At 69.2% G+C, this 21,296-nt stretch overlaps 2 protein-coding genes across 3 annotated transcripts; one reads left to right on the top strand and one right to left on the bottom strand.

Annotated features, from left to right (window-relative positions):
• Positions 1–374: 374 nt before the first annotated feature.
• SEMA4B (semaphorin 4B) lies at positions 375–13,454 on the bottom strand. Of its 2 annotated transcripts, none has more exons than XM_030016071.2 (15): positions 13,366–13,454; positions 8,418–8,602; positions 5,470–5,630; positions 5,048–5,110; positions 4,839–4,937; positions 4,583–4,694; positions 4,327–4,443; positions 4,051–4,208; positions 3,411–3,592; positions 3,095–3,245; positions 2,743–2,953; positions 2,540–2,655; positions 2,181–2,344; positions 2,002–2,096; positions 375–1,849 (listed from the first exon to the last, which is right to left on the bottom strand). In XM_030016071.2, the coding sequence occupies exons 2-15, from the start codon at positions 8,518–8,520 to the stop codon at positions 1,074–1,076; spliced, it is 2,508 nt and encodes an 835-aa protein (XP_029871931.1). In that variant the 5' UTR covers positions 8,521–8,602; positions 13,366–13,454; the 3' UTR covers positions 375–1,073. The 2 variants fall into 2 exon arrangements, with proteins under 2 accessions (XP_029871931.1, XP_029871932.1); XM_030016072.2 differs by lacking the exon at positions 13,366–13,454 and adding an exon at positions 10,066–10,247.
• A 3,313-nt stretch (positions 13,455–16,767) lies between these two features.
• Positions 16,768–21,228, top strand: IDH2 (isocitrate dehydrogenase (NADP(+)) 2). The gene is made up of 11 exons (XM_030014805.2): positions 16,768–16,896; positions 17,905–17,996; positions 18,359–18,524; positions 18,975–19,135; positions 19,225–19,368; positions 19,494–19,630; positions 19,787–19,938; positions 20,052–20,164; positions 20,256–20,353; positions 20,502–20,594; positions 20,893–21,228. The coding sequence occupies exons 1-11, from the start codon at positions 16,806–16,808 to the stop codon at positions 20,978–20,980; spliced, it is 1,335 nt and encodes a 444-aa protein (XP_029870665.1). The 5' UTR covers positions 16,768–16,805; the 3' UTR covers positions 20,981–21,228.
• The last annotated feature ends 68 nt before the right edge of the window (positions 21,229–21,296 follow it).

Here is a 21,296-nt window from a genome sequence, read left to right as displayed (position 1 = left end):
GAGTGCTGCCTGAGCTTGCTGCCGTGGATGCATGACACCCTGACAGCGGGGTTGCAGGGACTCTCTCGCACCAGCCCTGGGCAGCATCACTGCATGGGCACACAGCCAGCGCCCTGTGGGCCCCTGTGTGCCCCAGCCCAATGCTTGGCCAAGCACATGGGGACACTGCAGACTGCAGGAAATCTGACTGCAAGCACAACCCTCCTGCCCTGTCTGTCCCCACCTGGGCAAGGAGCAGCCGGCCGTGGGCAGGTTTTCCCCCCAACCACAGCAAGAGCTGGACACAATTCCTTTCCACAGAGCCACCAGGATGGTCCCGGCCACAGTCGGCCCCGGGAAGGTGCCCAGCCCTGCCGCAGCTGCACACACACGTCTAAAGGAGACACTTGGACTTTATATAAAAACCACAAACGTTTCTGCACACGCACATGGGGACATGGGGGCGAGTCGCTGCCCAGCCCGGTGCGGGGCGAGCGCCGCTCCCCGTACCCTCCCCGGGACACGATTCACATTTTCGACGTATTAAAAACGAACCAAGCACAGACACACAGCACATGCCGCAGGGTTGCTGCACCGGCACCGCCCGGTCGCACACGTGGCTCTGGGTCCCGCAGTGGGACGTCACAGTGAGTCGGGGCGCGAGGGGGCTGCGGCTGCCCCCTCCTGCCCTCTGCATAGAGGGGGCTGCGGCCCCACAGAGCCGTCAGAGCCGGGGGCCGCACCAGCAGCCTGAGCTGGACACCGTGTCCATCCCCGCAGTGGGGACACCGGGCTGGGGGAAAAGTCCCGCACGTCCCTGGAAGGCACGCAGCACCCCTCACACCTGGAGCTGCCAGCACCGTCCTGAGGAGCGGGGCCGGAGCAGCCGAGGTGACGCCCGGGGACCTCCTGGAGGAGCCGAGCCCCAATGGGACAAGGTGGGGCTGGCCCCAGCGGCTGGGTGGGTGCCACAGCAGGGCACGGGCTCCAGGCATGCACACACAGACAAGACGGACCCCAGCTGCAGCGCCGCGGTCCGGCGAGGCTCAGCAGAGCAGAGGCGGTCGTGGGTGAGGGCTCGGCTCTTGTCCCCGTCACACCACCGAGTCTTGGATCTCGGAGCCCAGGCGCACCCGGGGTCTTTGGCAGGCGGGAGACACCTCCACGAAGCTGTCCCGGACGTGGAGGGGCCTCTTCTCCGACTCGGAGAAGGCGCGTGGGGGACCTGGGGGCTCGTGCACAGGGGTGCTGACGATGTAGTTGTCCTGCAGAGCCTGGTAGCCCTTGTGCTCAGACGCCGCGTTGGGCAGGCTGCTGCCGTTCAGGGGCAGGCTCTCCACCGGCTTGCGGGGCGGCTTCTGGTGCCGGCCGGGGTCACCGGGCTCCAGCAAGGCTTTCATGCCATCACGGTGCCGGTGCAGGAGGAAGAGGGCCAGCACAAGGACAGCGGCGGCAAAGAGCACACACATCACCAGGAACTCAGTCCAGTAGGTCTTGCCATCCAACCGGGCTGCGGCGCTGCCCACCGCTGAGGTGCTCCGGGACGTGCTGACAGTCTCCAGGGCGTCCCGGCCAGCGGCCACCTTCCTGTTGGGGTCCGGCAGCCCACGGGCTGGCTCCTGCACACTCACGCAGTAGCTGGCCATCAGCTTGCGGAAGCCCTCCTCCAGCGACCAGCACTCATAGGTACCTGCCCGCTCGGGGCTGCCCACCAGGATGAGGGCCCCATCGGGCAGCACCAGGTAGGAGGCGTTGACGGGCGCCCCGTCGTGCAGCCAGCGCCGCGAGGCCAGGTTGGAGAGCAGCCGGCACGGCAGCGGCCGTACCGCGTTGGGCGGCAGCTGGATCCGCTGGCATGAGGCGCCTGAGGCTGCAGGGAGACAACCCGTGGGGAAGTCAGCGAGGCCGTGGGGACCCCAGCGGTAGGTGCGAGGGTGATGGGGGGTGCCGAGCAGGAGCCTGGGGCATGTGGCAGCCCCCTGGACACCCTGGGCTGGCATGGCAGCACCTGCAGGAGCTCACCTGGGGGCAGGAGGACGCGGGGCCGGGGCTGGGAGGCGTTGGCCAGCTGGCAGAGCCGCTCCGTGTCAGCATCCTCAATGTCCTGCGCCCAGAGCCTGGGGACAGAATGGGGTCAGGGCAGCGGGGTGCTGTAGGGCGCTGTGGCGGGCAGGGGGATGGAGAGGGGGTGCAGCACTTACTGGGGGTGTGCTGGGGGGTGCAGGCTGGTCTTGCGGCAGGCACCCCGGCTCCAGGCACAGAAGGGGTCCCGCGCCAGCACGCACTCGCCGCAGCTGCGGTACAGGCTGCAGTTGGCGAAGGGCACCTGAGCCACCGCCGTGTAGGTGGCTGCATAGACCAGGCCCTATGGGAGGGGGCACAGCGGGGTCAGCGGGCAGCCCCAGCCCCAGAGCCATGCAGCAGGGTCGGCCCCTGCACACTGCTGCCCTCCCAGGATCCCTGGCCCCCAGCCCATGAACAGGACCTGCCCAATGCAGACTGAGCCCACAGTATCCCCCCGCCTTGCCCCAGCCCCAGTGCGCCTGTGCCCAGCTCCTGCCTGGTCCTGGTCCAGCAGCAGCTGGAGAACGGGCTGGCCAGCGGGGAAGAGGCGGATCTCCTCGATGATGTGCACCCCGTGGTTCACGCGCACAGCCTTGTGCAACCGTCCGTCATCTGCAAACACAAGGGCCGTGCTAAGTGGGGCCGGGGGTACACAGCACACTAGTACTCGCCCCATCGGCAGCCCGCAGCTGCACCCACCTGTGCCCAGGAAGAGGACGTCGTAGGTGCTGTGGAGGCCCTGTGCGCGGTGGACGCCGATCTGCTGGTATCGCAGGCGGCTCTGCAGCAGCAGCGGCTGGCTGCGCACGGGGCTGTCCATCAGGAAGTGGTCCTTGATGAAGTTCAGCACTCGGTCTGGCATCTGAAGGGATGAGTTGATCTTCAGGTGCCGCGTGTGGCTGGTGATGCACTGGGGAAAGAGGAAGGAGCTTGGCCAGGGCACGGGGCAGTGGGCGGGTGGGTGGCTGTGCTGTGGTAGCCGCCAGGACCGGGAGACTGTGAGGGGCTGCCCCACATCCTGCACTCAGGCAAGCACCGAGGAGGCACCTACCGTGCCTGGCCGGGGCTCCGGCACGGGGCCGGTGTCCGTGTACCACTGCTGTGTCTCGCGGTTCACCTCCTTGTAGAGCCCGCCGAAGGCTCGCTGCACGCTGCGCATGGGGAAGGCGCACACGGCCGAGCTGCCCAGGCCACCCTTGTTCCTGGCAGGGGAGAGGGAAAGCCCATGGCAAGATCAGGCACCCCGGCTCTGCCGAGTCCCCCCGCACCACCCCAGGAACCTGAGCATGGCCGGAGCCGACCCGCACCTCCATGACCACCCCATGGCACCACAGGCTGCTCTCCCGGGTCCCCCACCTGCCACTCACCACTGCGAGGTGAAGACCCCGTAGAATAGCGTCTCCCTCCAGCGCAGCTCCCCTGGCGTGAGCACAAAGACGTCCTGCAGCACGTTGAAGGGGAAGCCGTCCTCGGGGTGCGAGCAGAGCAGCTGCGCCTTCAGGAAGGTCGTCCATCGCCGCTGCAGCACACGCTCCCCTCCCTGGTCCCCCTGCATGACACAGTGGGTCAGGGCACGATGCTATGGCTGCCCAGCAGTGGGGAGCCCCACGGGGCTGGGCAAGCAGAGCAGGGGCCTGTCCATCCATGCAGCAGTGCCAAGGCCCCAGTGGAGCAGCCCCGGTGTTGGGGAGGCACAAGCCAAGCAGTGTCTGATGAAACACGACCTGAGAGGAAGACAGGGCTTGTGTCCCCTCTGCCAAGGGGCAGAGGAGATGGGGAAGGGTTGCTGCCACCAATGGGGCTGGCAGGAGCAGCAGGCTCGAGCCACAGCCCCGGGGTGGGCACTCCAGAGCCATAACTGCCCCAGAGGGGTCTCCCACAGGCGCTGGGGTGTCCAGGAACCTGGGCATGTAGACGTGCAGGGTGGGCCCACATCCCCCCCACCCCAGCGGTGAATGACATCCTGGGCACAACCCCCTGCGCACACCCCCACCGCCCTGTGCCCACCTTGCACACACGCGCGATGCGGGAGACGATGGTGTTCTCGAAGTAGTCGAACTCCTTGCCCGTCTCGCTGAAGAAGAAGTAGACCTTGTCGTCATCGCCCTCAGGGTTGCCAGCAGGCAGGCTCTCCCGCAGGTAGGCTGAGCCCACGAAGACTGGGTCTGGGGACACAGGCACCCTCAGCATCGCCCCGCTGCCGGGGCTGGCCCCCCCATCCCCACGCCTCCCCCATCGCGGGGGATGGGGACCCCGACCCGCCATGCCAGCCACGGCTCTCACCCTGCAGCCAGTTGAGGGAGTTCTCTGTCTTGAGGGCGATGCGGCTCTCCTGGCTGCGGTAGATGGTCGGCTCATTGCCCTGGAAGTTGCTGACAGTCCCGGCGTAGAGCTCGCCGTCTGCCAAAGAGACACTCCTGCTGGGACCCAGCACATGCCACCCGGCGCAGCTCTGCTCCCCCGCTGGGGTCCATGCCGGCCTGGCCCCAGTTCAGCCCGGCTGCAGAGAGGGCGAGGGTCCCAGGGTGACATGCCTTACCGACCATGACGGCCGTGGACCGGTACTCGGGGTCAAAGGGGCAACGTCCCTTCCCGTCCTCCAGCAGCACCTTCCCTGACACGTCCCGCTCCAGGCTGAAGCGCTGCACATTCTGCAACGGGACCGGGCTGTGAGCCGGCAGCACCGCCAGCGCCCGTCCCAGCACCCAGGACCCCCACTGCAGGGCCCCGATGGCAGAAGGGGAGCCGCACCCCCAGCGGGACCCCTGTACCCCGTCCCCGCTCCCCGTGCTCACGATGTAGGCGCAGGCCGGGCTGAAGGCACAGGTCCCGCAGGTGTAGAGGTGGGTGCTGTTCAGCTGCAGCAGCATCTTGATGTAGTTGTGACAGTCCCTCTGCAGGGGCGAGAGGACCCGGCTCAGCCCTCCTGCCCGCACCCACCCCAGCACGGGGCACTGCCCGCTCCTGCTGCAGCCCCCAGATGCCCACCGGCAGCGGGGCTCACCTGGGGGTCCTTGCCCTTGAACACGCACTGCCTCTTCTTCTCATCATCAGCGCTCCACGGCAGCTGCAGAGAGGGAACAGTCACCGGGAGCCCCCCATCACCGGCTGGTCCCCACACACCACCTGCCTTGGGCTGGCAGAGCTCGCCCCCAGCATCAATGTCCTCCCCACCTCAATCACACTGGTGAGGCAGCCACTGACTGGGGCCAAGCACCCTGCTGCCTGGGACAGCCGGGACACCTGCCTCCACACTGTCCTGAGCGGATCCCGAATGTGTGGCAGCTTACACAGAGCCCAGACGCTGCTGGGGAGGGGACCCCCTGCACCAGAGCTGGCTCGGTGCCCCCTTCCCTCCCCGAGGGCAGCCCAGCCCCAGGGACTCTGTGGTCCTGCACAGGGCTCGGCCCCCATCCGCGGGCTCACCCTGCGAGCCGGTGCCCCGGGCTGGAAATGGCTGGTGTTGACGGCGATGAGCAGCTCGCGCGCCCCCAGGTAGAGGGTGCCACCATCCGGGCTCAGTAGCAAGGCCGTGTAGTTGGACACGCCGGGCACCTCGAACCGCTGCACGACCCGCTCGGCCGAGTCTGGGGAGGCAGAGCGACAGGCATCAGCCTCGCGCAGCCCACGCGGGTCAGCACCCGACCTCCCGGGGCCCCCGCGCCACGGCTCGCTCGTGGCCCCTCTGCTCGGCACCACCGCCCCGGCCTCGCACCTCGGCCGTGCTGCCCGCACGGAGCTGCCAGGGCTGGATCCGGCTCTCCCCACGCGGTCAGACGCACACAGCACTGCACCGCAGTGAACCGTGCACAGCCGCGATAGCGCCCGAGGGCAGCACCCGCGCCGCTGCGAGCACGAGGCACTGCCTTGTCCCGGCCCCATCACAGCAGCCCTGCCCGGCACTGGGCACCGCAGCCAGGTCTGCGCTCGCCTGGCCGCGCACAGCCCCCCAGGGCTCAGCCCTGCGGCGTGTGTGGCCCAGCCCAGCCCCGTGGGGACCCCGAGCTTGCGGCAGGGAGAGATGGGTGCCGGGACCAGCTGCCTGCCCTGGCTCATGGGGCGGCCCGAGCGGCTGCCCGTGCTAGACGCCAGGGCAGAGGCTGCAGGCTGAGTCACAGAGCACCCGCGCACCCGTCCCGCGTGGGTGGCCTGGCCCCGGAAGCCCTTCCTCTCCCGCAGCCACTCTGAATCAGATGGCCCGGCTGTGTCAGCGGGACACGTCGGGCTGACTCACGCTGCCAACTCCCTCACCCCTGACACCCTGCGCCCCAGGGACGCCCCGACCTTCCCCGACCGCCTGCCCGCTCCTGGATCCCTGCCAGGATGGCCCCGGGGCTCCTGTGAGCCCCCGCTCGGTGCAAGCCACTGTGAGGGCTCAAGGTGCTGCGGTGCCAGACCCTGTTCCTCTTCCCCTCCCTGGTCACTCCATGAACCCCAGCTACCACTGGGTGGGGCGGCATCTCCCCCGTCCCCAGGGGCTCAGCTGGCCCCTGGCCCAGCACCCACCGCCGCTCTCCTGCAGCAGCACAGAGGGAGGGATGCCGACCCCCCCAGGGCATCCTCCTGCCAGGGGTCCTGCGTCCCAGCACCAGGGTCATGACGCCTGCGGCGGGCAGAGCCCAGTGCAGGCAGCAGAGGGGCAGCGGGAGCCCCTGCACCCCACAGAGCTGTCCTAGCCCAGGGAGCTGCAGGAGCTGGTGCTGGCTGCCAGGGGACCTGTTAGGACAAGACCTGCTTCTTCCAGACAAACCTGCTGGAGGCACATCCAGCGCTTCCAGGGGAGCAGCTCACCAGCTCCTCCCTCCCACCAACCGCAAGCCCCATGCGGCCGTGCTCCCCAGGAGCCACCGCTGGGCGCACTCTGCCGTCAGCAGAGCAGCCGGCCCGTGCCCCCTGCCCGGCTCCCTGTGGCAACACTGGGGGTCCAGGTAGGGACCCCCGGGTACTGCCTGCAAGCTGCAGCCCCTGCAGCCAAAGCAGCCTCAGCAAGTGGGCAGAGCTCGGCCAGAACCGGTCTGTGCAGGCAGGGCCGGGCAGTGCGGCTCGACGCGGTGTGGCACAGCATGGCATGATGCCGAGCTGGGCTGTCCTACTGGCTCCCGGGCCTCCCGTCCAGCTTGGCGGGTCCCAGATTTGCTGGTGCCACCACAACCATGGCCGGCAGTCACGGGAGCACGTGGCGGGGCCACGTCCACACCGACGAACCGCAGCGTGCTGAGCCAGGGAGTGCTCCCAGCTGCCTGCGCCTCTCTGCCAGAGCCGGCCCGGCCCAAACCACTGCACCCTCCCTGGCTGCCCAGCCAGCAGCCAGCACAGGACGGGCTCCGCTGGCCGGCAGCAGCTGGATTTAGCCATCTTCTCCTGGCAGCGCAGCCAGCCCAGACACATGTGGGCGGCCCCCACCATGCCACAGCCACAGCGCCAGACGATGGAGCTGGGCCCAGCAGCTGCCGGTGCCGAGGCCAAGCTGCCCGTGGAGTGTGTCCTGCTGCTCACCCACCCCATACCAGTTGCTGGTGGGGCTCTCTGCAGGGCAAGAGGGGTCTGCAGGCCAGACCCCCCATTTGCGAGGGGCTCTGCCTGGCTGAGCAGCCTCTTGGCTGTCCTTCCCCAGCCCCTGCCCCAGTGCAGCCCTGAACCCTGCTGGGGTCACGCTGCTGATGGGGGCTGCAGTGGGTCCCGGAGCAGCCTGGGGCCAGGCACAGCAGAGCAAGGGGCTGTGCAGAGCCCCAGGGATGCAGCTGAGAAGGGAGAGCACCCGCAGGCACCTGGCTGCCCAAACAAGGATGAAACCCCACGGCAGAGCAGGCAGGCAGAGCCTCCGTGGCCAGCTCAGCCCATCCCACGTTTGCACAGGACATGGCTGCCAATGCTGCCCTGCGTGCGGGAACACGAGCACCCCTGGGAGCCCCAGACCCGCTCACACCCTCGCTGTGGGTCCTGATGCAGGGAAGCACGCCTCTTTGCTGCCCGCCTGCCGTGTGTGCAGCCCCGGGGCTCTGTCCTGTCTGAGCAGCACAGCCGCAGCCCTCGCTGCTGCTGCGCCCCACTGCCCGGCGGGCCCCGCTGCCCCGCATCCGCCCACGTCCCCGGGGAGTGCGGCTGCCCCAGCCCCAGCCCCACGGCGGGACACGAGCCCCGGCTTGCCGGGCTGGCTGGGAAGGTGTTGTGCAGCCTCAGCACCGCTGGCTGTCACAAGGCGTTTCCACGCGGGGCCACCCCGTCCCACGGCGCGGGGAGCCCGGGGAGGGGGGGAGGACCGGGTGTGCGGGGGACCGGGCGGGATGCTCAGCCGGCCCGGGGCGGGGGGAGACCCGCCGGAGTCCCCGGAGCCCCGCGGGGCAGACACTCACCGTGGGCCGGCAGACACTCACCATAGGGCAGGCTGACCCGCGGGACGGGCTCCTGCGCCGCCGAGAGCAGCACCGCCGCCAGCACCGAGTGCGCCAGGACCGGCAGCGCCGGCCGCGCCGCCATCCCGGGCCGAGCCGGGCCGGGCCGGGCAGAGCCAGGCCGGGGCCTCCGCCGCCTCCCGCGAAGCCACCCGGGCGCTGCAGACCTGCGGGGAGAGAGGGGCTCAGCTCGGCTCGGCCCGGCCCGGCCCCGGCGCCGCCCCCGGCCCCGGGGCTGCCCGCCCGTTCGGGCACCGGGGCGGGTCGGGGCGGCAACGCGCGGAGCCCAGCCCAGCCGTACCGAGCCAGGCTGTACCGAGCCGTGCCGGTGCCCCGGGCGGGGCGGGCAGCTCGGAAGAGGGGGCGGCCGGTTCCCCGCCGGGACCGCCCCCGCCCAGCCCCGCCCCGGCGGGACCCGCTCCCGGGGCACCGCGGTCCCGTGGGGCACCCGGTGCTGCGAGCTTCCCCGCAGTGCCCTGCCCGGGGCAGGGGCTGTGCCCTGCTCCCGCCCGCCCGCCGAGTCCCAGCCAGCGGCAGCCGGTCACCGTCCGGAGGGGAACGGCGCTTTGTTCCACGCACTAACAGCAGCCGCGGGCCCTGGCAGCTGGGGGTCTCCCCCGCACCCACACTTCCCTCCCTGCAGCAGGGAGAACCGGCTGGCCTGGGACCCCGGGGACGTCTGTCCCGGGAAAGGCTGGCCTGGGGATGTCTGTCCCAGGGATGTCTGTCCTGGGGACAGCTCGGCCCCCAAGGGTGCTGCCAGCGCCCGTGGCCGTGTGGGGAGCACTGCTGCTCCCACAGCCCCTCAGCTTAAGCTTTTCTCCATCTCCACTCTCTGCAGAGGCTCTCCCCGGCCATCCGGCCACCCTGCGTGCAGCGGGCTCTGGTCTCTGCTGGGGGCTGTGGCCTCTGCCCTGGCACAGCCCAGCACTCCCTGCCCTCCCCTGGGGAACAATGGGCTCCCACAGGGCACAGCACCGCCAGGCAGCAGGATGCCTGTGCCAGCCCACCCCACGGGGCAAAGCTCGCCGGCACTGGTGTCCACACAGGTCAGTACCCAGGTACATGGGACACGTCCCTGCCAGCCCCAGTGCCCTGTCCCCGGGGGCTCCCGGACGAGCATGGTCCCGGTGGGGCCGCAGCGTGGGCTGGGTGGCGCGGGCGTGCCATCGAGCAGGCAGTGCTGGGCCCAACCCTCTGCCTGGGCCCATGGTGGGCTCTGCACCCCGACCAGGGAGTGGGGGAAGCTTGCAGCCCCCCGCCAGCAGCACATGCAGACCCCAGAGAACTGCCTGCTCGTCCAGCGGTTGCCGTGGCAACGCGTTATTAATGACAGCTGCTTATTTTGCCATGGCAACGGGGGGAAAAGGGTCTCTCCTCGCAGCAGGCAGCCCTCCTGGGGCCGGGGCTGCCCCACCACTGCCCTCCCCATGTGGGGCAGAGCTTCACGCCATCCTGCTTAGCCAGCTCCGGCCCCGGTGCCCCGGGCCATCGCCATCCCACCGGCGGGGCCCTCTGCGAGCCCCCTGCCTGGGAAAAGCGCTCCCCACGCTCCCGAGACGGCTGCGCCCACGCTCCCATGTTCTGCCCGCTTCGCACTGCCGGATGGTGCCTGCTCCTTGGGCCGTACCTGGTGCCCAGGGGCTGGGACTGCCGGCGGTGCCCCTGCCTCCTTCCTTGGCTCAGCTCCCTTCTTGCTCCTGCTGTGGTTGCCAGTGGCCGACGTTCCTTCCTGGGCCAAGGACAGCCCTGCCAGCTCCACCCCACCTCCTTATCAACACCCTTTGCCCGGGAAGTGCCACAGACGGGACAGGGCTCTGCCTCACGGAGCCCGGCACGTCACCCTGCCTGGGGTGGGAGCAGACACTCACCCCTGCAGCCACGGTCCGCCCTCCCCACGGCACCCTGGGGGTCTCTGGGGGACTCCGGGCACCCGGCCATCGCCTGTGCGTGGCCGTGGCAGCGCCGTGCCAACACCCCGGTGTGATGGCACGCAGGGAAGGGAACCCCCCACGGGGAGGCCAGCTGCTCTCCGGGCGGGCAGGGAGGGCAGGCTGCCCTGGCCCAGGCTGGGCAGTGAGCAGGCAGCGGAGTGAGGCCAGAGCCTGTGCCTTTAAAGGCGGGCCGCGAGGCGCTCCCCACCGCTGCTGGCAGCCAGGCCTGTTTACGACAAACTCCCATTTATCTCCTCCGCCTGCCCACGCAGCTTGCCAGCGCAGGGCAGCGCCAGGGGCACCCTGCAGCACCCTGCCTTGCTCGCACACCCGCGCAGGCGCAGCGCCCGGCCGGGCCGGCATGTGCGTGCCCTGCGCGGCTCTGCAGGTACCTGCACGCACAAGTGTGGCGGCCGTGCCGCCGTCCCAGCCCGCCCTCCGCCTGCAACAGCGGTTGGCGATGGGGAAACTGCTTGGGGTGCCGGGGCCCAGGCAGCACCAAAACCTGTGGCCTGGGGTCACCAGGCAGGCGGGGCGGTGGTTTCTGCACCAAATTCCCACGCCGGCACCCGCCACCCTGTTCCCGCGGGCGGCGGGTGCCTGGGAAGACGGCCGCAGAGCTGGGTGCCGCTGCCTGCGAGGAGCAGGGCTGGGGCTGCGTGCGCCCCGCTGCTGCTGCTGCTGCCTGTGTGCTCACGCCTTCCTTCTGCAGCCTGCCCCAGCATGGGCAGCAGCGCAGGCAGCAGCGCAGGCACGTCCCCTGCTCAGAGACCTGCACCCGGCTCACACACAGCCTACGCGCCCGGGCTCTTCCTCCCGACCCACATCTCCTGGGGCTCGCACGCACGCCCCCGGCTTGGCTTTCTCCTGGAGGCTGCCAGACAACACCAGGCGGTCCCCCCCGACTCCCCCCCCCACACCCGCGGCCTCCTCTCGGCCGCGCACACGCGCAGAGCGTGAGCGCGCTTGCACGCACACCTGCAGCCGCGCAGGCTCCCGGGCCGTGCTGATTCACGCACAGATGCTCCCAGACCCAGCTGCTCAGCGCCAGCAGCTCGGAGAACGCCCCGCGTCCTGCTGGAGCTGGGCTGCCTCTCACGGCACAGCCACGGTCGGCGCGTCAGGGAGGAGTATGGTGCAGGCACGCCGGCTCTGCTTCGCTGCACCCTGGCAGCCAGCGGCCCCAGGAGGGAGGCCTTGCTCAGGACGAGGGAAAGGGGCAGGGGCTGGGGCAGCCTCCAGCCCGTGGCACAGGAGGGCAAAGCCGGGTGCTGGTCCCAGTGCAGGGCCTGCGGGGCATGGCCAGCCGGGCAGGTCACCGCAGGGCTCCCCACAGGGCCCAGGGGCCCCGGGGTATCCTCCCCGTCCCATGGGCACTGGCCGTGCCACCCTGCCCAAGCCAAGGGCCTCCCACGGGGCCACAGCCCTGCTCTCTGCCCCCCCCCCCGCAGCCACATGAAGCCTGGCTGCCCCCATGCCCCGCCGGCCAGCTCCGACCCCACCGCCAGCATCTCCCGGCCGGGGTGCTGGTGCCTGTCCGACGGTGACACTCAGCCAGCCCCATGCTGCCCCACAGCATCCCCTTCACCCTGGGCAGGGCGTACTGTGGGGGGCCCTGGACCCAGCCCACCATGCAAAACGCACCCATCCCATTGCTCCTATCACTCCCATCGCTCCCCGGCCCCACGTTCCTGTGCGACGTCGGGCTCAGCTCTGAGGACTACGGGGTATCCTCACGGCCCAACCTCTCCCCTCAGTGCCAGGGCCTGCCTGCACCGGCACACACACTGCCTGCATGCGCACACTGACTGCCCGGGAGGCCGCAGGACACACGGGGTGCTGCCCTGGGCCCCCACTGCTTGTCGGGCACCCCTGGCACAAGACAAGACAGACAGCGAGCACCCCTTGGAGGGCAGGGACGTGGTGGGCTCTGAGCGCAGGCACTTCTGCACTGCGGGGTGTAGGAACTGGGGGGTCCTGGCTTGGGGATGTGTGACCCCTTCCCAGCCATCCCTGGCCCCACAGAGCCCAAACCAGTGTCAGTCTCCTTGGCCCTGCTCACTGTCAGCACACTGGCACTCTTGCTGTGGTGCTGCCTGGGGGAGGAGGGGGTGCCAGACACCAAAAGCAGCCACAGGACCAGCTGGAGCAGACACTGGGGACCAGTGGGGAGATCCCGCAGCCCATGTGGCCCCAACTCTCCCTGCGTCCCCAAGCCAAAGGGCTACTTTGGCACCTAACAGCATCGCCAGGCACAGCGGCCACACGCCTGGGACACACAGCACATATGCAGCCTGCAAGTGCCCAGGGCACATCCACACAGGCGGGACACGCTACACACACACGTGCCCCATACCTGACACTGAGTGTGCACACATGCCTTCTTACGAGCAGCCCATAACACACGTCCAGAGCACTGCGTGTGCACTTCCGTATCCTCAGCCAAGCACTGTGCGTAACACATGTAAACACACGCACGGAGGCTTACGGGTTGTACACACCCAGGATGGCAAACACACACCTGGAAACACCCCCACGGGGAACAGCCCCACACCGCGGGGCAGGCTGCCGTCCGCGCACCCACCCCGAACGCGCCTGCACCCTGCACGCACACACGCACGTGCACACACATGCACACGCACACAGGCACACACACACTCACACACATACACACGCACCCCCAGGCCCTCTGCCACCCTCTCGGGGAGCCCCGTGCACGTGCACACACAGACCCTTGCACGGGCCCTGTGCACGCACACACACCGCACACCCCGGCACACCCCTGCACACCCGTTGCACACGAACCCTCGCAGGCACCGTGCTCACACACACACACACACACACACACACACACACACACACACACCCCCACCCCCGCACGCAGCCGCCCGCGCACACCCCCTTGCACACACACACGCACGCACCCCCCCCCCCCCCCCCCCCGTCCTTCCCCGTACCCGGTGCGCCCCCCGCCCGCCCGTCCGCCCGCTGCTCACCGGCTCGGCGGCGGGTGCGGCGGGAGCCGCCGGCAGCGGGGGCGGCTCCGGGGTCCCCGCCCGCGGCGGGGCGCGGGGCGGCTCCGGGCGGCTCCGGCTGCTCCGCCCGCCGCTCGCAACAAAGGGCCGCCCCGCCCGGCCGCCCCCGCAGCCGCTCCGACTCCCGCTCCGCCACCGGCACCGGCACCGGCACGGCTCCGGGTGTCCCGCCCGCCGGCCCCGCCCGCAGGGGGTCGGGGGCAGGAGGCCCCCCCCCGGGGGGGGCGGTTGCTCGTTGCTCGAGGCGGAGGGGGGCGGTCAGTCCCAGTTCTGGGGTGGGGGAGCTGGGGGGGGGCCTGGCTCAGTGCCGGGGGAGAGGGAGTCCCGGCGAGGGGCCGGCCGGGGTGATGCCGGCCCCGGGCTGGTGCTGGCCCATCCACGGGAGAATGCTGCTCCCCCCAGGCAAGGCTGGCCACCTGCCCCCCTGCCACCCGCAGTGCAGCGAGGGGCCCAGCAGGGCCGGGGAGCCGGCAGGGAGCGTGGCTTTGGGGGGCAGCAGCATTTGCCGTGCTGGAGGCCCTTCCCGGGTGGAAGCCTGCAGGGAGGGGGGTCTTGCAGGGCAGGGGGGAGGCAGCCCTGGCAGCAGAGGTGTCCTTCCTGCGCAGCGGCTGCGGGGATACCCAGTGCATGTGCACGTGGCTCCAGGCGTCGCCGTGAGGTCCTCGTGGTGACACCCGGCTCCAGGTATTTTGGGGTAGCTCATGGCTGGCTAGGCATCTCGTGGTGACGCTCAGCTCCCTGTGGTTTGGGGTAGCCCATGGCTCCAGGTGTCCCTACGGTGACACGCTTGAAGCTGGAGGCTGCTGGCCAGGCATCAGCAGTGCACATAGCTGCCAGGGTCTGCAGAGAGCCTGGGTGGGCGCATCGCTCTCCTGGGGTGCCTGAGGAGCTGGGCAGCAGGAGCTGATGGCCCTGGCAGGGGCTGGCCAGTGCTCCGGCCCAGGGTGGGCAGGGTGGGAGGCAGCCATGCCCTGGTTGCAGAGGGGTGAGCAGGGCAAGGGGCTGTGCCATGGGGGTGTGACGGGGCTGAGCTGGGCAGGACGCACAGCTGTGCTCCCACGTGTGGGTCCAGCAGGCAGAGCCCCCCCAGCCCCAGAGCAGAGCTGCCAGCACAGCTGTGGCAGCAGTGCCAGCCCTCCCCCAGAGCCAGTGTCATAGGCACTGACCTGCTGGCCAGCGCTGGGCCAAGCAGGGGTCCCGGGGCCAGCCAGCTGTGGCCCCACACCCCCATTCCCAGAGTGTCCTTCCAGCCTGGCTGTGCAGCATGCAGTTTCCATCCCTTCTCCTGTGGCTGAGCGCTGCCATCTGCCCACCTGGGCCACCGAGACCCTTGGCAGCCCGGCTGCTCCACCTGACGTCGCGCCGTGTCCCCGGAGCAGCTGTGCCACCTCGCCTCGTGCAGCACGGGCAGCACTTGGCCATGCCATTGGCACATGCGAGGCTCTGCCGCAGGCAGCTGCCTAATCTGTGCACTCCTGGGCCTGGGAAGGCGTGGGGAGGGGGTGCTGTGCAGGGTCACTGGTAGGAGGCTGTGCCCCTACCCCACAGTCTGTGTCACCCCTGGCCCACGCTGCTGCCTGGCAGCCCTGGGGGATGCAGACTGCTGCCGAATGGGGGGCCACAGCAGCTCAGAGCGGTGCCAGTGAGGGAGGCCCACGTTTGGGGACAGCACTGCTTGCACAAGGAAACAGAGTGCATTGCCCTGCAGGGCACACGGCTTCCCCTCAGCCTCCCTGTTGCCCCCCTCCCACGGGCAGACACGGGGCTGCCTGCAAGTGTGGACAGGCCCCCCCTCTCCAGGTCTTTGCTCATTCTCTGGCTCTTGGTGCCCCCAACCTGCTGGGGCCAGAGCCCTCACAGGACACATCACTCCCTGGAGGCCCAGACCCTCTGCAGCCAGCCCTGCCAGCCCCCAGGGACCCTCCAGGGGCCAGGCGCGCTTGGGGGAAGCTGGTTTGGCAGCAGCCTGGGGCGTGTGGATTGGGCTCCGGCCAGGGATGGACTTCTTTGTTTTAAGGCAGCCCTTCCCTGGGACGGTGCCACATGGCTGCTCTCATCAGCGCCGGTGGAGCCCGTGCTCCGTGGGGGGATGGCCGCCGCGCTGGCGTGACCTCGTCCCTGCAAGAGCCGCGGTCACTGGGTGGCTCTGACCGCAGGGCCGGGAAGAGGGCAGCCGGGGGGGGGGCAGCGCTGCGGCCGGGCGCAGCTGGGTGGCCCCCCTGGGCCCTGTGCTGGGGGGGCCAACACCGCCCACTGCCCTGCTGCAGGGCAGCCCCAGCGGCGCTGGCCGTGCGGCTGCAGGGCTGCTGGCAGGACTGGGTGCCACGGCGAGGGCAGAGGGCAGTGGGAGCGGGAACGCCCAAGACCCCAGCATTGCCCTGGGGCAGTGGGTGCCGGCCCCCCCCGGCTGGCAGCCCCACAGACTTCTGCTCTGGTTAATGTTAAAGCCAGGCAAACGTCAGTGTGCCCGGCCCTGCCTCCCCCCCAGCCCCTCTGCCTGGGGCCGGCAGCTCCAGCAGGACTGTTTTTCCTCCTAGAGCAGGATCTGCCCGTCCCCTGTGGCTAAAAAAAGCCATCGGCTTGGCCTGTGCAGAGGGACAGCAAACCCCCTGGGCTGAGCAGCCTCCTGGCCATCCCAGCACACCTCCTGGCTCCCGTGGACGTTCTCGGGGAGCCCCTGGGGTGCATCACGCCCCTCCTCCCCATGCCGGGGTCAGGCGAGGCAAAGGTGCCCCGGAAAATGGCGGCAGCTGCCCTTCCCCGCAGCCGCCTGTCCCGCTGGGTCCAGCTGCCCTGAGTCACGCGCTGGCAGTGTGTAGGATCGCTCACTTCTATGTAGGGAAAGCCTGAGCCGGCTCCAAGCCCTGAGCTCGGCGGGCAGCGTGTCCCCAACGCTGACGTGCCCGGGTGGGCCACGTCCCTTTGCTAGGAACAGGGACCACAGCAAACCCACCTGCTCCTCGCACCCCACACCAAGCAGAACTGGTGTGTGTGTGGGGGATGCACACAGTGGTGGGGGGGAACAGCTTGACCGACCGCCCTTGCCACCTCATCCCAAGGACCCCAGTGAAAGCCGATCCCCGGGCTCGCCGGTCACCTTGTGCTTTGGCACCGCTTGTACCCAGCAAGTGGCATCTCACCCACCCGGGGGGGGGCACCCTCCCGCCATGTACACCCCCCCCCGCGAAGGGCATCATCCCCCGTGGGTGTTTTGCAGATGGGGTGTGCTGCATGATCGGGGGGGGTGAAGCAATGGCCCGGGTCCCCCCCCTCCCGTGGGACCCCGTTTGGGGCCCGCGCGGGGCCCCACGGGGGGGGCCCGGGCACGCACCGCCCCGGGGCGGAGCGAACCGCGTCCCTGCTCCACCGCCCCCGTCGCGTCCGCCCCGTCGCACCCCGCCATGGCCGCCCGCTACCTCCGCGCCGCCCCGGCGCTGAGCCGCTTGGCCCGCTGCCCCCTCCCTGCCGCCTCCGTGGGGCAGCGCCGACACTGTGAGTGGGGGGTGACCTTGGGGGTGTGTGGGGGGAAGCCCTCGTGTCCTTGGGGACGGAGAGGGCGGCTGCTCCTGCCCCGAGTGGGCTTTGCACCAGTCCCGGCGCACGGAGGGGTTTGCACGCTGGGCCAGCTCGGATCTTTTTTTTTTTTTTGGGGGGGTGGTGGTTTGCAACTGGATCTGTACCCCCTGCTTACAGCCGGTTCCGGGATGGGGCTGGTTTTGCTACCGGTCACGGACCCACGCGGGGTTTTACACCCGGGTCTGGTCCCGGAGGGTTTGTTCTCGGTCCTGGTTCCACGTGGAGTTTTGCACCCCAGCTTGTACCCGCTTTGACCCTGGAGGAGTTTGTTCCTGGTCCCGGTCACATGCGGGGTTTTGCCACCCAATCTGCAGCCAGGTTTGGCCCCCAGAAGGGATCGTTTCTGGTCCCAGTCCCACGTGGAGTTCTGCAGCCCGGCTTGGCCCCCAGAAGGGTTTGCTCCTGGTCCCTGTCCCAGTCGTACGTAGAGTTTTGCAGCCCAGCTGCACCCAGGTCCCCCCCCCCCCGGAGGGGTTTGCCTCTGGGCCCAGTCCCAGTCCCAGCCCCACATAGGGTTTTGTAGCCTGACCCGCAGCCAGGCTTGGCACCCAGAGGGGTTTACTCCCGGTCCAGGTCCCACACAGGGATTTGCACCCCAGCTTGCACCCGGGTCCTGCCCTGAGAAGGCTGTGCACCTGGTCCCAGTCCCGCTCCCACGTGGGGTTTTGCACCCTGACCTGCACCCAAGCTCGGCCCCAGGCAGGGTTGGTACCATGAACTGGCCCAGACCCCAGTAGGGTTTGTGCCTCGACCTGCACCCAAGCGGGGTTTGCACCCTGACCTGCACCCGGCCCAGAGCAGGGCTGGCACCGGAACCCTGCTGGACACGGGACGACTCCTGGCCCCACACTGCGGTGCAGAGCTGTGGGGCCGGGGCCGGCGGGGCTGGGCATGCGCCCCTAACGCCCCGCCACTGCTCCCTAGATGCCGACAAGCGGATCAAGGTGGCCAACCCGGTGGTGGAGATGGACGGAGACGAGATGACACGGATCATCTGGGCCTTCATCAAGGAGAAGGTAACGGGGTCCTGCCTGGGGTGTCGCACAAGTGGAGCTGGCGGGTGCTGTGCAGGGGAACAGGTGGCTGTTGTAGAGGGGACAGGCAGTCCCTGCGCGCTGCCCTCCCTGTCCGTCAGTCCTCTCTGTCTGTCAGTCCATCTGCAGGAAGCAGGTGGTGAGATCAGCGCAGCTTCCGGCGGGACCTGGAAGAGAGGAGGTCCCGGGGAGGGGGGACCATGCCGGACAGGGGGGACTGTCCCACGCAGGCAGCCGTGGCTGGGCTGGGGTGGGGGCCGGGGCTGGCTGTGCCGCCATGCATGGTGCTGCTCCCTGGGTACCCCGCACTGTCCCCCCCTCCGACGCTTTCCTGGCACCCCCAGCTCATCCTGCCCAACGTGGACGTCCAGCTGAAGTATTTTGACCTGGGCCTGCCGCACCGGGATAAGACAGATGACCAGGTCACCATCGACTCGGCGCTGGCCACCCAGAAGTACAGCGTGGCTGTGAAGTGTGCCACCATCACGCCGGATGAAGCCAGGGTGGAAGGTGGGCAGGGGCCGAGGGGCCGAGCTCCCGCTGCAGTGGGGGTGGTGCCGGCAGCGCCGTGGGGTGCTGAGCCCCCCGTGTGTGCCTGGCCACTCTGGGCCAGCAGCGCCTCCCCCCGCACCAGCTCAGATTTCTGGTGGGTTGGGGGCTGCACCGCTGCTTGGGCTGGGGGCCCTGGTCTTAGTGCTGTGGTGTCCCCCCCGCTGGGGGATGCTGCGGGGACCCCGAGGGTACGGGGCTGGGGACAGACCGGCCTCTGCCCAGTGCCACTCACGAGCCTGTGCCGGCTGTCCCTCTCCTTGGCTGGCCCCGCAGCGGGGCTCTGGCAGCAGCCCACGGCATGGAGGAGCAGGGGGGACACTGGCAGGGGCTGGGTGCTGGGCTGGGGTGACTGCTGGGGCTCTGCCTGGTGGGGGGGTCCCTCGGGAGCCTTACCTCTGCGCACCCCAGAGTTCAAGCTGAAGAAGATGTGGAAGAGCCCCAATGGCACCATCCGAAACATCCTGGGGGGGACGGTCTTCCGAGAGCCCATCATCTGCAAGAACATCCCCCGCCTGGTGCCCGGCTGGACCAAGCCCATCACCATTGGCAGGCATGCCCATGGTGACCAGGTGAGCCCCGTGCGGCGGCTGCCTGCGGCACGGGGATGTCTGGCAGCTCCTGCCGGACCCTGCGCGATGCTCTGCCATGCCCCTTGCAGTACAAAGCCACTGACTTTGTGGTGGGCAAGTCCGGGACGTTCAAGATGGTCTTCACGCCGAAGGATGGCAGCGGGGCCAAGGAGTGGGAGGTGTACAACTTCCCCGGCGGCGGCGTGGGCATGGGCATGTACAACACGGACGAGGTAACGGGGTGGGATGGGGGCAGCTGGTGGGGTCCCTGTGGAGCGGCATGCCCTGCCATCCAGGTGGACCTGGGCCAGGCTGGTGGGACGGGGGTCCCATGGGGGTCCATGCACTTCCCTTGCAGTCCATCTCAGGCTTCGCTCACAGCTGCTTCCAGTATGCCATCCAGAAGAAGTGGCCTCTCTACATGAGCACCAAGAACACCATCCTCAAGGCCTATGACGGGCGCTTCAAAGACATCTTCCAGGAGATCTTTGATAAGTACGGACTTGGAGGAGCTCAGGCTGCTGAGGGGCGAGAGCTGCCCCAAGGGGGCTGACTGCCCCGAGGAGGGGGGTGTTGCCCAGGGCTTGGCTGTGGGACCCAGCCTGGGGTGGGCACGGCCAGGCGTGGCTGATGCCTGCCCTGGGCTCCTAGGCACTATAAGACGGAGTTCGACAAGCTGAAGATCTGGTACGAGCACCGGCTCATCGACGACATGGTCGCCCAGGTGCTGAAGTCCTCCGGCGGCTTCGTCTGGGCATGCAAGAACTACGACGGGGATGTCCAGTCAGACATCCTGGCCCAAGGTGAAGCGGTGGGAGGAGGTGGTGTAGGACAGGTTGGGGTGGTGTGGGGCGACGCAGGGTGGGCTGTGTGTGGTCGCCCTTCTGGAGCCACCCTGACACCCGTCCCACCGCAGGCTTTGGCTCACTGGGGCTGATGACCTCTGTCCTGGTGTGTCCGGATGGGAAGACCATTGAGGCCGAGGCAGCCCATGGCACTGTCACCCGCCACTACCGGGAGCACCAGAAGGTGGGTGCGCTCTGCCTGCGGCGAGCTGCCTGCACTGGCTTGCCTGCGGCATGCTGCCCATGCCGGGCTGCTGAGCATGCTCTCCACTCAGGGGCGACCCACCAGCACGAACCCCATCGCCAGCATCTTTGCCTGGACGCGTGGCCTGGAGCACCGGGGCAAGCTGGACAGTAACCCGGACCTGATCAAGTGAGCAGGGTGGTGTGGGGGCACCCCGGGGCGGGGGACACTGCCAGCAGCCACCCTGGTGCCAACCATCCCGGTCCCAGCCATGGTGGGGTCCGCGGCAGAGGGGTGCTGGCTTCGCTGGAGCTGCGTGTCATGCTGCTGTCCCCAGGTTTGCTCAGACGCTGGAGAAGGTCTGCGTCGAAACCGTGGAGAGCGGGACGATGACGAAGGACCTCGCCGGCTGCATCCACGGTCTCGCCAAGTACGTGTGGCTCACGGGGCGGAGCGGTGTGGGGCAGCCGCCTGCCACGGAGGCAGGCTGGCCATGTGGGGCGGCCGCTGGCCTCTGGACAGTCCCTGGGGACTCAGGGCATCTATTTACAGCCTGCGGAGTCGGGCCATGCCTGCGGCCAGGCAGGGGCCACGTCCCACACCCAGGGCTGTGCTGCCCACCCTGGCTCTGCCCCTCCCAGCCGGGCTGGCTGCTGTCTGCGGTGGGGGGTGGCCATGGGACCCCCCTGGCCACGGGACCCCTCCAGCCCCTCTCTGTGTCCCCACAGCGTGAAGCTCAACGAGCACTTTGTGAACACCACTGACTTCCTGGACGCCATCAAGAACAACCTGGACAAGGCCCTGGGCAAGCAGTAGGGGGGCAGGGGGGCCGCCCAGCCCCGCTGTCACCCGGGTGGACGGGGACCCAGCGCCACTTCCAGCTCACCGACACAGCTCAGGAACAGTTGAATAATTTTTATAAGCAGTTTTCTTACGAGTGTTTTTAAAGCCTTTCTAGCAGGGATGTGTAGGACCGGCGAAGGGGCCCAGGAGGGCCCATCCCGCACCGATTCATGTACCCTCCTGCCTCGCGGTGCCAGCAGCCATTAAACACCTCACCGGCCCATGGCGCGTGGTGGTGGCATGGCTCTCGTGGCGCGAGCATGGGGGGATGCCAGCCGCAGGAGGCAGC

This window comes from Aquila chrysaetos, chromosome 5 (genome assembly GCF_900496995.4).
Source record: "Aquila chrysaetos chrysaetos chromosome 5, bAquChr1.4, whole genome shotgun sequence".
In the NCBI taxonomy this organism is placed as follows: Eukaryota; Metazoa; Chordata; class Aves; order Accipitriformes; family Accipitridae; genus Aquila; species Aquila chrysaetos.
The sequence above is the reverse complement of the archived record's forward strand: the minus strand, read 5'-3'. Positions and strand labels throughout refer to the sequence as shown.